The sequence below is a fragment of the Ctenocephalides felis genome, unplaced genomic scaffold (genome assembly GCF_003426905.1).
Source record: "Ctenocephalides felis isolate EL2017-DRISC unplaced genomic scaffold, ASM342690v1 CF-g0.4_SCAFFOLD_01492, whole genome shotgun sequence".
Lineage (NCBI taxonomy): Eukaryota > Metazoa > Arthropoda > Insecta > Siphonaptera > Pulicidae > Ctenocephalides > Ctenocephalides felis.
Genome location: NW_020537646.1, coordinates 29,018,339 through 29,033,803, shown reverse-complemented (window position 1 = coordinate 29,033,803; position 15,465 = coordinate 29,018,339). Strand labels below are relative to the sequence as shown.

At 28.1% G+C, this 15,465-nt stretch overlaps 1 protein-coding gene across 2 annotated transcripts in view; it reads left to right on the top strand.

Moving 5' to 3' along the window:
- LOC113370200 (lachesin-like) overlaps positions 1 to 14,193 on the top strand; it is a 102,283-nt gene extending 88,090 nt beyond the window's left edge. Inside the window, exons 9-10 of one of the 2 annotated variants that reach the window (XR_003366556.1) lie at positions 13,965 to 14,066; positions 14,139 to 14,193. Coding sequence is in view for 1 of the 2 variants with exons in the window: in XM_026610874.1 (XP_026466659.1) it covers positions 8,293 to 8,306 (14 nt within the window). In the remaining variant the exon portion in view is untranslated. Of the gene's footprint in view, positions 1 to 8,292; positions 8,372 to 13,964; positions 14,067 to 14,138 lie in introns of those variants that run through there. The other variant, XM_026610874.1, reaches the window with a different exon arrangement.
- The last annotated feature ends 1,272 nt before the right edge of the window (positions 14,194 to 15,465 follow it).

Here is a 15,465-nt window from a genome sequence, read left to right as displayed (position 1 = left end):
AAATTACTCAGAAATCAATATGATGATCTATATTTTATTAGTCTATAAGTCCATTATTTGCGCATGTAAGGTAATTAATGCAACGAATAGGCGAAATACTATACAAATCTAGCTCCATTTGATAATTTCTTGGATTTTCCATGGTGTAATATTTTAGTATTTAATACAAGTGTATTTATTTTTTTAACAAAAGAATGGTAGTATGTATATGATAAAATGATTTCTGATGTCCCGTGCATTGACCCAAAGATAAGGGTTTAATTTTCAATAATTTTTTAGGGGGGGGGGTCCCAAGTGGTAAACAACGGGCATCGGTGGATCGTCCTTTTGAAATCAGTGGGGGTTTGTCATATATATTTTTTTTTATTACAATGTTTGTTACAACAGCTAAATAATTAACATCTAGCAATAATGATAAATAATAACATAAATTTAAATAAATAAGAGTGCAAATGATAGAATTTTAAAGTTTAAATTTGGATCGTTCAATAGATCCTGAGATATGCGAGGTCGATGGGTGGCTCGCTTCGAGCTCAATACTAACATTTAAACAGATGGTATGTTCTCAAGAATACTTCATGCGATTTTGATAAAATTTGGCACACGTTGTCACTATACTTTACCAAGATTGTGACCAAAGTTTAAAGTTAGATCGTTCAACAGTTTCTGAGATATGCGAGGTCGATAGGTGGCATGCTCCGAGCTCAATACTAACATTTAAACAGATGGTATGTTCTCAAGAATGCGTTATGCGATTTTGATAAAACGTGACACACATTGTCACTATACTTTATCAAGATTGTGACCACAGTTTAAAGTTGAATCGTTCAATATTTTCTGAGATATGCAAAGTCGATAGGTGGCTTGCTCCGAGCTCAATACTAACATTTAAACAGATATCATGTTCTCAAGAATGCGTTATACGATTTTGATAAAGCTTGGCACACGTTGTCAATATACTTTACCAAGATTGTGACCAAAGTTTAAAGTTGGATCGTTCAATAGTTTATGAGATATGCGATGTCGACCGGTTGCTTGCTCCGAGCTCAATATTATTATACATTTGGACGCTATTGGAGCACTCTATATGGGTCAAATTGGAATTTTTCAAATTTTAACCCTTATTTTTCACTCAATGCACGGGACATCAGAATTCATTATAGCGGTATGGTTTCTTTAGCACTGTATCTTATTTTGATCCCTAGAATCCAAAAATCATATGTGCCTAAGTGGCCTTTGAATTAACTTTTTATGACTCATACAAATCGACCCGCTCTAATATATACCTCTAATCAAATTCAGAATCATACAAAATATCTAAATGTGTGTATATAATATACGGATATATATCAATAATATTTCAAAACCTCGGACGTCACTGAATATCTAAGTAATATTTCCGAATGCATACATGGAAACTGAAATATATACATATATTTATTCATACATTTGACGTGTCAGAGTCAATCTTTGGTGGTGTGGGCCCGAGAACACGCTGGCAATATCTGCGATATTGCATTTTGTTTTAGGCTCCGTGACGGTGTTGGGTGCTCAGGCAAAGGATTTATATATATTTGTATGTTTTAATATCGAACGTAGACTGTCATTTCTTTGAATTGCCCATATTAGTTTCACCCAATAGCCAGGTTGGTTATTTATTTATAAGCTTCACCTTTTGGCGCCATAGCTACTGCTATAGAGCTATAAAATTCATTAAAATATGAAATAGTATTAACAGTACATTACACTTTTCGTGCTCGAATAGTAAGTTTGAAATTTTGAAAATATGGTATTAAAGTATTTCTTAATAATACCATATTCCAAAACTATGAAGTTACTATTCGAATATAAAAATGTGTAATAGGCCATTTCTGTAAATAAGCACATCCTCTAAGTATTGCATAGTAATATGATGTCATCCTTTTTTTTGGACTTTTTTAATCTAGTTTATTATTTTAATCAAAAAAGTTGAGTTCTTCTAAGGAGATACGTTCAATGAAAAGCAAATATTTATGTATTAATCTTTAATTTTCAAAACAAATTTCTTTAAAGACAAGTTAGTTTATAAATTGTAGTGCTAAATTATGTCGAAACGTTTGAAAAATTTTAAGATTAATATTATTAAGAAAACCTTAGTGATTACTTTTAATATTACTATTACATATCGATATAATCATTTGAATATAAAAATGAGGTCTTTGTTAATTATATTATTTTATATCCACCAAACGGCTATATATTTAATAATATATATTTATTTTTAAGTTTTTAAATTCAATTTCAATTAAGTATATATATTTGTTCATCTATGGTATATGTATTAAATATAATGTATTATTTGTATTTTATTGTGTTTTATATTTATTTCATAAATTAGTTATCCAACCATTTTTTGCCTTTATTGCCTTTCTAATGTGTTGAATGCATGAAGGTTAGAAAGTTTAATTTCTGTCAAATATTTCTAAGTTATTTCTAAATTTTTTTATATTTATAATAAACTTTGAATTTGAAATTTCGTTTTCTCATAAATTCTCGTTCAAAAAATTAACTGATTTATATTAAAAAATGAATCATGAAGAATTATTTTGTAAAAACATATTATTATCCAGATATTATACTATGTATAAATATTTTTATATTTAGATATTCAATTCAATTCAATTAATTAGGAGATCAGGATTTTATAAAATTATTGTATCATAGCACTGTCCTTCAAATAATACTTCTAATTAACTAATGCTTCTAAATCTTGTTCTAAAATATTTATAAGACATTTTGATGATTTATTAAGTCTTAATTCCACATTTATAATTGAATATATATTTTTAAAAATATATGTGTAGTAAATAGCAAAATATTTACTCTCAAAATTAAATCTAGTAAGAAATAATTGAAAGATTATTTCAATTCGATTCGATGTTATAATTAACAACTAATTTTCTTTGAATACCAATTTGATTTTTCATTTAATTATTTTTTTTTAAATTTTATAAGAATTGTTACAATATGAATATGTGTGCATAAAGAGACGTTTAAACACATAAAGTTCATTAGATAAATTTGAGTTTAAACTTCATGGTGCCTCGAGGGGGCTTTTTTTCTTTATAAAGCGATGAAAGTAATTTTCCCAGTAATAAATCTAATAAAAAGAAAACTCGGGTAAAAGGTTTTCCCCAATACACCTCTCCTTGTTTTTCATCCTCGTCCGTACGCCCGCAGTGCTCAGATTAATGAACTCAGAAAAATACCTTTTGTTTTTCTCGTCTTAAATTAAAAACAGACGTGTTGATAAATTTAAATCGATCATATACTGTTACAAACTTTTTACCTTCTTGAAATTCTGTTGTTTTGTCAACTTTATTTTCAAGTCAAATGGAATTAGTAAGTAATAGATACTCGATCCATTATTTACATTTAATGTTCAAGTAATGATTTAATATTATGACATGATATGATATTTGCAGTAGGACTGTAAAAAATAATTTATTTTTTTATTGACAAAATAAATTGTACAACTGTTTTATTTTAATAATTCAATATGTAATATAAAATTTTGAAAAAAATTCATGAACTCAAAAAATAAAAAAATAGTATAATAAGAATAAACTCATAAAATAAAAAAATGAGGTGTGCAGTATAAGATCCTTGTGAAAATAATGATCGGTAATCTTTTACTTTACCGACTTTTAATCGGTATATTATCTCTATAGTATTATTTTGCTTTTAACATTTATAAATATCGACATTTCTACATAAATATACGTATATCTATTTAGGTTAAATCTGAAAACCTAATTACGTAGAAAAGGCATCAAGTAGCATCAACCAATGAGTATTCTACTTATAGCATCTGAAATTGGTTTAATTTTGATAGTACCACAAATAATTACAAATTCTAGTAAGGACACGTAGTGATTCTGATTATATGAGTCATTTTAATGAACTTTGCAGAAGAAATCATGGCTCAAAACTGAATTGACCTAGCAAAAAGCTCAATATACTTACTTACTCAATACTTAGGTATTGTATTAAAACTGCAAAAAAATATTAAATTTTATTAGCCGCGTTTGATTGCATTGGCAAAAAGTCTTTCATAGTATCATAATTGAAAAGCTTCTAATGGGCGATAAAATTTACTATTTTACTTTTCAAAATTTATGTGTAAGTATTTACAATAAATGAAAATAACCACTGGTGTTTTTATCTACTTTCTTTTACAGCAACTTATGCAAAATACAATTAAATTACGTCTAACAAATTTGTAAAGACATTTTTCGTTAAAGTCGTCTTGTTAACTTAGTGACAAGGATTTGTTGGGTTGACGCAAAACCCCATGATATCTTCGCCTACGTAGAAAATTATGATCGTGGGTGTTCTCTGTAGGATGTCCAGTAACTACTACCCCATAATAACGAAGTTATAAATTCAAATAGATATAACTGGAGTTTTGCAGTTAATATAACCGACTTGATCAGTAACAGAGATGATTCAGTTATAATTGCTTTCGAAATAATAAAAATTTCAATTGATTATTTTTGCACCAAAGATTTTGCTTTTTAGTATAAACCAATGAATTCAATTTTCCATTTATATTATACATGTTCTATGTTTTAATTAAATCACTTTTATAGGCCCATAATATTTCAGAATGTTCGTTAAGAACCTTATTGCTATGCAAAGTTTATTGATATTGTCACTTTTTTATCGATTAATTATTAAGAAACGGTATGGCCGATCTGCACTTTCCCAATTGATACCTTTTATACCAATTTGAATTTTTCGAATTGGTTCAGGATCATTAGCAATGAAAAAATACTTGCTAATTATATAGAAACTGCTAAACCATCAGTCTCTCAAGGATAATCGAGGCGTGTTTCACCAAATTGTTGTTAATTTTCAAGAATCCGACGAGTCTTTTTTGAGTATACTTTTATCAAATTTTAATTATCCTTATATACAAACATTTCTACTATATAAACACTTATACACACAAATAATTTGTGCAATTGTAGTGCACAAATTCAGAATGACTTCAAACTACGAAAGAGATAATGTACTTAAGACAAATAATATAATTTCATCAACCCTCTCTGATGATTACCCATTTCAACATAATTATAATAAAACATATTGCAAAATTTTAATTTTTACATCAAAATGGAGAAAAGTTCAATTTCTGTTTTACCCAAATCCTTCGTTCTCATTTACTATTTAATCGATTAATTTGGAACAACTGGTGCTATAAAAATTTGATTAGCCAATTTTAATAAAGTATTGTATGTGAGAAGTTGATTATATTTTTCTCAACCCTTCAATTCAATTCAAAAAAGATATTTTCTCAACCCTCTCCAAGATATTATATATTTAAACTGATTCTATTGCTCAATTTAAATTATTCCAAAAAGAAAATAAAAATATTTTTCGAAGTGTTTGTTACTCTATTTTAAAATAAATAGATCAGGCTTATTTAAAAAAAAAGAGTGCGCAAGGTTCATACGCGATTGAATTAAAGCTTTTTTGCTACTGTACAAGATTGCATTTGAATAAAATAAACACGTCATACGACAATTTTGAATAATGTTTATTATTAATATGGTAACACTCGTGATGTACACATTTTTAATGTCAACCATTATACATATTTTAATAGTAAAAATTATGAATTATATATGTATGGTACCATTAAAAATATTTATAATGTTTAAAAATATTAATGTAATTAAAGCCAGACTTCAGACATGATCGGTTTGTCATTGTAATTAGCATTTAGGACTCAAACATTTATTAGAAAAATAAAGTAATTGCTGATTAATAAATTTTATAATATTTATTCACACAGTGAACTTACAACGATCTTGAATAATTTCATTTACACTTTCAGTAAAGAAACTGCATAGATGTCCATTATGAAGTATATCTGTATATAAATGATACACAGCCACACAAACTATTGTTGTGCTTGATCTCTTGTTCAGAGTAATAAATCTCATTATGCATCTTTGTGTCTTTTGTGATGAGTGGAATTGTGAAAACATATAACAGGTTCTATTTTCGCAACGAAAAAGAATATAAATATCTACTAATATTTTCATATTTTTTTTTTGAAAAAACTTGTGCTATTAAACTTGATTGAGCCAATTTTGAAAAAAGTATTATAATAAAGTTGTGGAATATAATTTTTGAATACAAATATTGCATATTTGAACTGATTTACAATAATACTTAATTTTTATCGAAATGTCGAAGCAAATTACATTAAAAAAAAATTACTTTTGAGATGTTGTATATATTATTTCAACCCTCTCATTGCACATTTCAACTGAATTATAATAAAACATATTGCAAAATTTCCATTTCCCCGTCAAAAGACGGCAAAGTTCAAATCCTGTTTCACGTCCGAATTGTTTCTTTCTCTCCCGGAAGAGCGAGTTAACACCCGCTTGCAATTAACCATTCGAACATCTGCCGCGATTCACTCGACTTACTTACTTTCGGTCAACGGATCACAAGATTTATGCAAAATATACTTCAGAAATATAATTGTTGAAATAATAATTCAAATGCAAAGTTTACGCCAAGTCTTTGCGAACTTTATGTATATTCAGAAGGATTATTTTTGGATTATGCACGGGGTTTATTAATGAATTTATAGTGAATATTTATATAAGAAAAATGTTCAATATGAAGGGCATCTAGTGGCGTATCGCGTCGTGCCTTAAGGCAAATATCTCTGAATCAGCTGAACCCTGGACCTGTCTTTGACAAAAACTAATCGCCACTTATATCCATCATCACGAATTGAATGGTTTATGAATCATTCAAATCGGATGCCTCGTTTCAAAAACTTGATTTTTATTTTCAGCTTAGTATTCTCCAAAAAGGCTGGACCGACCTTTCTCAAAAACTAATCAGCACATCCCCTTATCAACAAAAATCGATTGTTTTTTCAACCATTCATATCGGTTGATCCGTACGCCCGATATCGTCAATGAAAAATTGTATCCACATATACACACACACTACAATTTTTTAAGATTTTAAGGTTATAAAGAATGTTAGATAAGCAATAAATTTCAAGTTCGATTTTCGGACGATTACAATAACTTACTCTTTTTATATTTATTTTTAAATTATATTTAAAAAACCATTTCTTTATTTTTGAACAGCAATCAGATTTTAGGATTTATAAGAAGGAAATGTTCTGAAGCACTTTTCATATTTGATATATTTTCAAATCAAGAGGGATCTCAAAATAATCTGATGTTTGCAAAGCTAATATCCTTACTACGTTGAAACTGACTATACTTTAACATGTACAAATTTGCCCGGATTAATAAAGTTAAATGAGTGATAAAAGCAACAAATTCAATTGACGTGACAATAGCAAAAATTGACAAAGAAATTTATTCGTCTATTATTTCGTAAAATTCCTTGAAAATCAAACATGAAACATTGGATCTGTTAGGTTCTTGGTTCTCCAATTTTGTTCCTCCGACTATTCAGTAAAAAGAGACTGATGACAATTTTTAGAAAAATTGTAGAAAAAATACTTTTAGGATTTAACTGGGACATTTACTGAACATAGTTCAATAGTTGCTTGTTTGATACGTATTATGTGTTGTGATTTAGTTTTTTTGGTTTGGACAGTATAATTCTTTAGAGTCAAAATGGGCCTTTGTGGTCTGCCTTATCCTATATGAATTTTTACGACTCTTTGACTAATTGAACCCTGAATTAAATGAATAAATTTAGCAATCATTTCCAACATTTGGTCATATTAATTCCCCAATAAAAGAATTTGTATCTGTTTTCCTTATATCACATCAATAAAATAATATAAATAATTATATAGAACAGGAATTTATTTTGAAAATAATATTTATTTAGCCCATAATTTGTTTGAAAATTATATACAACTAATTAAAAATTTGAATTTTGCATTGTGCTAAGAGATTCATTCTCAGTTTAATTATTAATGCCTCGAATACTATTAGAAATAATTTTTGCGAGAACGATTCGATTCCTCAAAATTCAAATATTTTTATATTAACTTTAATAACATTCACCGTATAATGTAATAAAATACGCTTGAGTTCTTGTTGTCAGATACGTATTTTAGGAACATAACTTTCAAAAATTATTTATTTATATTTATAAGTTCAAATCTTCGCATAATTATAAAACTCTATCTCAATTGCAATACCGAAGACAATCTGCGTTATTTATGCAAGTTTAAACATTGCATTATAGTACATTTAAATATTTTAAAAATGCATTGAATTTCTTTTTAAGGCTCACTTTTATAACTAAACATCGGAAAGAATCTGCTTCGCGCCTGTCAATTCTTAAACGCTTTCCTGGAAGTGTCGGCGATATCACGGCTATGCTCTGCGACCGAGTTTTTTATGTCTCGCCTGAGTAAAGTATACTACAATTTATTTATATGGCATTTTATTTTTATCTTTTGTCTTTAGCTGTTCTATATTTTTTATTTATATACATTCTTCATAGGCATAAAGTGCACTAACACGCGCGAAAGCATATGTAAGTGTCCGTGGTATCTGTTTATGGTATACGCAACTTGAACATAAATATATGTATTGGGTGTAAGGGAGGTCTTGAATCAATATCACTCGAAAATATATAGACAAGTATATATGTTTTATAATAATAATATATAAATTTGAAGTAATGCAACTTGAGTAAATTTAGTTTATTTACCATGTAGATATTGTTATAACATCAGTAGCATCAAATTTTACCTACTAGTAACTTCTCAAAAGGTATAAATGAATCTTTAGTGCGTCAGTATCTATAAACATTTTATTACAATTATGATAAGTGCGTAAAACTATCTTCAAAATGGCTGGACCTGCTTTTGCCCAAATCTAATCAGCACCTCTCCCCATCAATGTGAATCGAATGTTATTCAATCATTCAAATCGATAGATCTGTGCTCTCGAAATCGTGGACTGAAAATTGTATCCAAACACACACATATATATATATATATATATATATATATATATGTATATATAATATATATTCATACATACTACATACATACTACACACACACACACATATACAACCATTTTTTCTAAAGTATGCCAAAATGTTCAGAAACCTTTAAAACGTAAAGATATGCAAAAAAATTATTTGCGATTTTTTTGCGATTACTATAACCATCTTTATAATCTTTAATATTTAATCTTGTTTACCTAAGGCCATTCTTTATTGTATTTGAGCCATTCTTCATATGTATTTGAGAGACAAAAGTGCATATTTTACACTAACTTTAACAAAAATATTAATTATATATAACACACTGTGATGAGTTTTTTCCTTCACGTAGGGTACGTTATAGTAATCGCAAACAAATCAAAACTGATTCTTTTATATCTTTACGTTTCAGAACATAAACGTTACTGAACATTTTGGCATATTTCATGAAAAATGTATGTATGTGTGTGTGTGCGGATACAAATTTTTGTCGATGATTTCGGGAACACGAATTAACCCGTCTGAATAACTCTAAAACATTTGACTGGTATTGACAAGGAGATGTGCTAATTTGTTTTTGGCAAAGGCTGGTTTGAGAGAACGAAGCGTCCGATATTGACTAATTAATACAACATTTCATTCGTATTGAAAAAATTAAGTTCTGGTTAAATTCTTGCGAGGGCAGGTCTAGCGGTTTCAGAGATCAAGTAAAAATAGAACAAAGTAATGCCATTTGGTGATCAAAAATGATTATTAGACATACGCACATCAAATTATCAGATCATTTATAAAAATTTTAAAAATAAGCATAAATTTTGTTTACATTTCTATGGGTTCCGTACCAATGTTTATTCCTTACGCGACGCGATGCTTACGCGCTTCGATGTTTCTTCTCCCAATCTGCCACGCTGAACGATTGCTTTGAAAAAGAAGTTCAATACTTTCATAAAATTTCAGAAGATAAAAACATCAATTTTTTTTTCTAAGGAGTCATTATTTCCAAAAATTTCAAAAATATCATATTTTCAAAATATTCAATAAAATTCATGTTTTTTTTTTAATTTTAAATTTTGGTACGGGAAGTTGCAAGAAATTCCCTTCAGGACGATGCCCTGCGTCACTAGTTTGGATTATATTGGTTAAGAAAGTGATATTAGTTTTTGAACCACAACTTCGAAACAAATATATTATAATTTACAACATACCATATAAAACAATTTGAAATATATCAAGTAATTGCGTTAATATTATAATATAGTTATTGAAATAAACGCAGTCATGTATTAATAGATGAATTTTAGAAATTTAAAATAAAATCTATGGTCTTACTATATTGTGTATACACTTGAAAAATATCTATAAATTTTTGCAAATCTAATTATTATTTATTTAATTATTAATCTAACAGTCTGAGCTCAACTTTTAGTAAACAAGTATAATTGAAACCATTAACATATGGACAAAAGTGAAATTATAAATGATAAATATTTTGATGTTAATAAAATGTTTTAATAATATAGAAAGCAATTTATATATGGGCAAGAAAAAATATCAGCGCAGACTCGCTATTTACATAATTATGCAAATTTCAAGACGGTCTCGTTACTTATTCATTCTCTCATTTTTCCATCTTTTTCTTCGCCTCTTTTTCAGAAAGCGACGTTTTGCAAGTCGCTCTATGAAAATGGAATAATTGCATATTTGTTACGTTTTTAAGTTGGAGTAGTGATAACTGAAACAGATGAGCAAAGTTTTAATTAATTACATACTCCATTTGAATATATATTTGTTTATTCTTATTTTAATTTATGTACACTTTATTTATATTTATTTCTATATATGAGTATATAAATAACCGCCAATATGTTGAATTAAAAAATTTAACAAATATTAACAATTATTCATTGAATCATTTCGGTTCAAAGCTGTGTGTCACTATTCAACGAAAAACTGTATAAATTATTTTTCGAAATAACAACAAAATAATTTATGAACTGAAATAAAGTTGAGATAATATGTACCAACCAGAAGATAGTAATCATTACAATTAATCAGTAATCATTAAGGTCTGTTTTTTTATAAAAAATAAACAGTTTCTCATTCAGAAATTTTCCGAAAACACACACACACACACACACACATATATATATATATATATATATATATATATAAATGAAATGTATGTGTGACAAGGTTTGTTCCCGAAACGGCTTTACCGATTCATACCAAATTTCAGTATGTCTGAGTATCGGTTTGTATTCAATAGGTCTGGGTATGGGTATTATCTGTTATTTACCCTTAAGTGATACGGGTTGTTCATCCTCATTTTTTTTAATTTGCAATTAATAATTTTCATACTAAACATGTTATAGTAGAAATACATTTTATTGCAAAACAGCGTCAGCTAGTATATACCATATATAAAAGAACATGTTTAAATAAATTTATCAGGTATATTAAATTTAAATTGTATACCTGATAGATAAATATAATAGAAAAAACGTTTGCCATAATTTTTCTATTTGAATGATTTGTTTATCAACTTGTTATTATTAAAATAAGGTCATTGACAATTCGTCAAAATGCTCTTCTTAAAATTACTTTATTGTTCATTATGCCACAAATTACATCAAATGATCATCTACATATATTAACGGATAATACTTCGTATATAAAAAAGTGTAGCATACTACTTGAAACAATGCCAACCGACCAGGCTTAAAACAAAACTACCTTGAGACCTAATATAGTATTATTAACTATAATATGTTTACTATATTTTATTGTTTTTTTTTTCTTTTGTTATTTGTTTTTTTATTATTATGTTTTAATTGGGTTCGCCCGTAGGTAAGCGGTTAAGAGCGACGGGATTTGTTTCAGAGGTCCCGAGTTCGATACCCACTTCGAGCAGCCTGTTGTCAGGCAACATTGACAACGATTTTCACTTGGAAATATAGAAATATATATGTTTCCAAGTGAAAATAGCCCTCGCCCGGCATTGTTGCACCATGCTTGCCCTATGACAGACATTGTAATAAAAATTATTCATACAGAGATGTGACAACTGTTTGGGTTGCCATTTGTAATAAAACAAACGTAGTTTGTAAGATATTCATCACAACAGCTCATAGAACCCAAAATTATAAAAAAAAAATTTTAATTAGCTCTAGTAGATACGCAACTGGGGGTATATCTACTAATTTGTAATTACCTTATTTTAACATATGCTTGTCAGCATTTCCTGCATAATGTAATAATTTATACAAATTGCAGAATAACATTTAATTAAAAAAGTACTAATTGAATTTACAATATATTTATAATATACACAATAAAATCCCGACTGGCAAGTATACTGGTCAATATGATATATAATAATGGTTTCAGTATATCAATCCCGCCTCTTATATAGGTAACAATTGACTATATAGCAGGTACGTTCTTGCATGTGGTCGTATGCAGTCGTCTGCTGTCGTCTGCATTCGTCTGCAGTCGTCTGCGGTCGTCTGCAGTCGTATGTAGTTGTATGCGTTGTATTCTTGAAACACTTCAAAATTATTTATAAAAATTTTATTGTTGCACATTATCGATATTATCATATATTATCCTAGACTGCTCTCTATTTAGTAATAATGTGCTTGGACTATTCATGTACCGACAACACCATACATTTTCATCATACATACGCAATGTGTTCTCCGATGATCATATGATTCAAATTCCAGCATAGTTACCTTTGAAATTATTTTTAAGAATAGCACATTGGCAAACTGTCAATGGCAGCACTTGATTTTGAACTAAATGCCTTTGTAGTATTTTGCATTTGTTATGTCATATCTAACATCACAATAATAAATATCTCTTTGTTTGCATTGCCGAATCGACCTTGATCAAGTGCACGTCTTTTTGGTGCAACGTTTGACTAGTAAACATCGTGGTGAGGTAGTTGATTTTTGTCATTGCGAATATATTGTAAATAATAAATAGTATTTTTTTTAGTGCAAAAGTAAATCTATAACTTATAAGGTGAATATTTTATTTTATTTGCTTTGTTTAACCCCTTAACTTAAAATGACGAGCAAAGCTCGCGAGCCATTGCTAGGTCAAAAGTGATTATTACGGGCATATAGCCCGCGTACGACATTCGGCTCAGAAGCAAATATTACGCAATACGGGCATGGCCCGGTATGGCAAACGCTAGTGTTACGAAAATATTTATTCGTACGAAACTATAAAACATAAAATTATTTTCATTTTTGTGATAAAAACCGTACATTAGAGGGCCGCGCCAGCTTGAACAACTTTGGGTCGACATTTTCGAATCTAAATTGTAAATTAAGGGGTTAATAAATAATATATTTTTTTTAATAAAATTAGGTTTTTTTAAACATTTTTTTTACAATATATCCGCCATATATTTCAACGTTTGTGTGGCATATGTCTTACAGGTTCTACATAGTTATGGTGATTAATTTACGGATTTTTGGTGATTAACTTATGCATTTATTGTTTCCCAGTTAAAAATTCAATATAAGTTTGTGTTTATGTCTTGAAAATATTTACACGAACTTTTTATAATTGAATTGAAATAATATCCATGTGTTGAATATTGAAATAAATAATTTGAATGATTGGGGGGATAGGGATTGTCCTATTTCAGAGCCGAATCTTTTCCAATATATATGAACTTTTTTATATATACGCTTTGCCTTACATTTTTGATATATTTATTGTTTTTGATGATATTTTTCCTTGGTTAAAAAATTATGTATACGTTCAGTCTTTACAATAAATTTAACTAACATTTTAGCAAACTTAACTACCATTTCTTGAAACACAAGTTTTCTCGAAACAACATAGTATGATCAACTCCCAATTACCACAGTGTTTTAATACCCAAACGAATTTTTAGGTACGAATTAAATTAAATTAAAAATATAAATAGTAATTTTTAAATTACAGATTAGTTCTCGTTCTAAGTGTGTTTGATACATTCTGAAATCTTTAAGCTAAATTGCTGGACTAAAATTATAGCAGAAATGCTGATATTCACGAAATTACAAGGTATTTTATGATCAAATAGTGGAATATAATAAATCATAGTGTAAGTTTTTACAAATATTTTATTTATTCTAGGCAACAAACTGGTATTCAAGATATCGCAGAAGAATCAGTGATTATTGGCGAAAGGTGAGTGTTTTGAAATTATGAACATGTTTAAATTACTGTTTTTGTACCATTTGATAAATAGTATATTTAAAACAAACTGATAGATACTTCGTTCAACAAATTCTAAATAGTTTGCTGAATAATAATTATGAATATCGTGTTGAATTTTGCGATTTGTTAGTAACTAATTGGCCTCTAAATTTATTTTATACGGAAATCTACCAACATTAGCTCGGATATATATTTTTGCGGAATCATTAGTGATATTTAAATACGTAGCTTAATCATTTTCTATTTAAGTAGGATTTACTATTCTTTAACAGAAAATCTATTTTTATTTTTCGCCGATTATTTCTGTTCAATTATATTAGAAGTGGGTTTACTTTTTCTATATCTGTCTCAATTGGTCCCATTATGATCCTACGCAATATATTTTCGTCGTAATCTGTCGATACCACGTGCTTTTATTTCCACACCGTTTGACATATGGCAGTCACGTTGATATGTAGCAAAATATTCAATGTATTGAATTAAATGTAATCCGAGGTTTATTTTTATTCTAATTCTTTCATTAATATATTACATTTGTGGATTTTATTAGAAATATAGGAACAACAGAATTAAGTTATCTTCTAGTAAGCTCTGCATTTATAAAGGTATATTCCATAAGAAACACTCCAATGCAAGATACTTTTCCTACCGACGTAATGAATATTCATTACACCAATTAAGTGTGAATAATTTTCGAATGTTAATATGATATAACATGATATATATATACACTTACAATTATGTTTTTTTGTCAATAAAAACATTGCATTTGAATAAAGCAATGAAGTGCAGTTTAATATTTCCATGAGTTTTCGACGACAGATTTATATTTCTGATGTGTAAATCTATTTATTCACTGGTTCTAACCTTTCGACTTTAATTTAAAAAATTATTAAGTCTTTTGTCCGACAAAATTTGTTTTCACATAAACTGCGAATGAAATATATTAGTAGCACAAAGTATTACCAAAGCATTACAAACTTTTTTTATTTTCAGTCATCAATAGAAATCGTTGTAGAAATCATAAGAACGAAATTTGGTTAGATTTAGTACGTTATAAGATTTAATATATGTTACAAAAAATTAGTTGTTCATAAAGATACATAAGCTCTGTAATAGTACACAATCATTTCATTATCAAGGCATCAGAAAACTAGATCTGATATATAACTTTATTTCCATTGTCGATTATTTCAAACTAAATTATAATAAAATCAAACAAATTTAGTATTATCGGTAATAT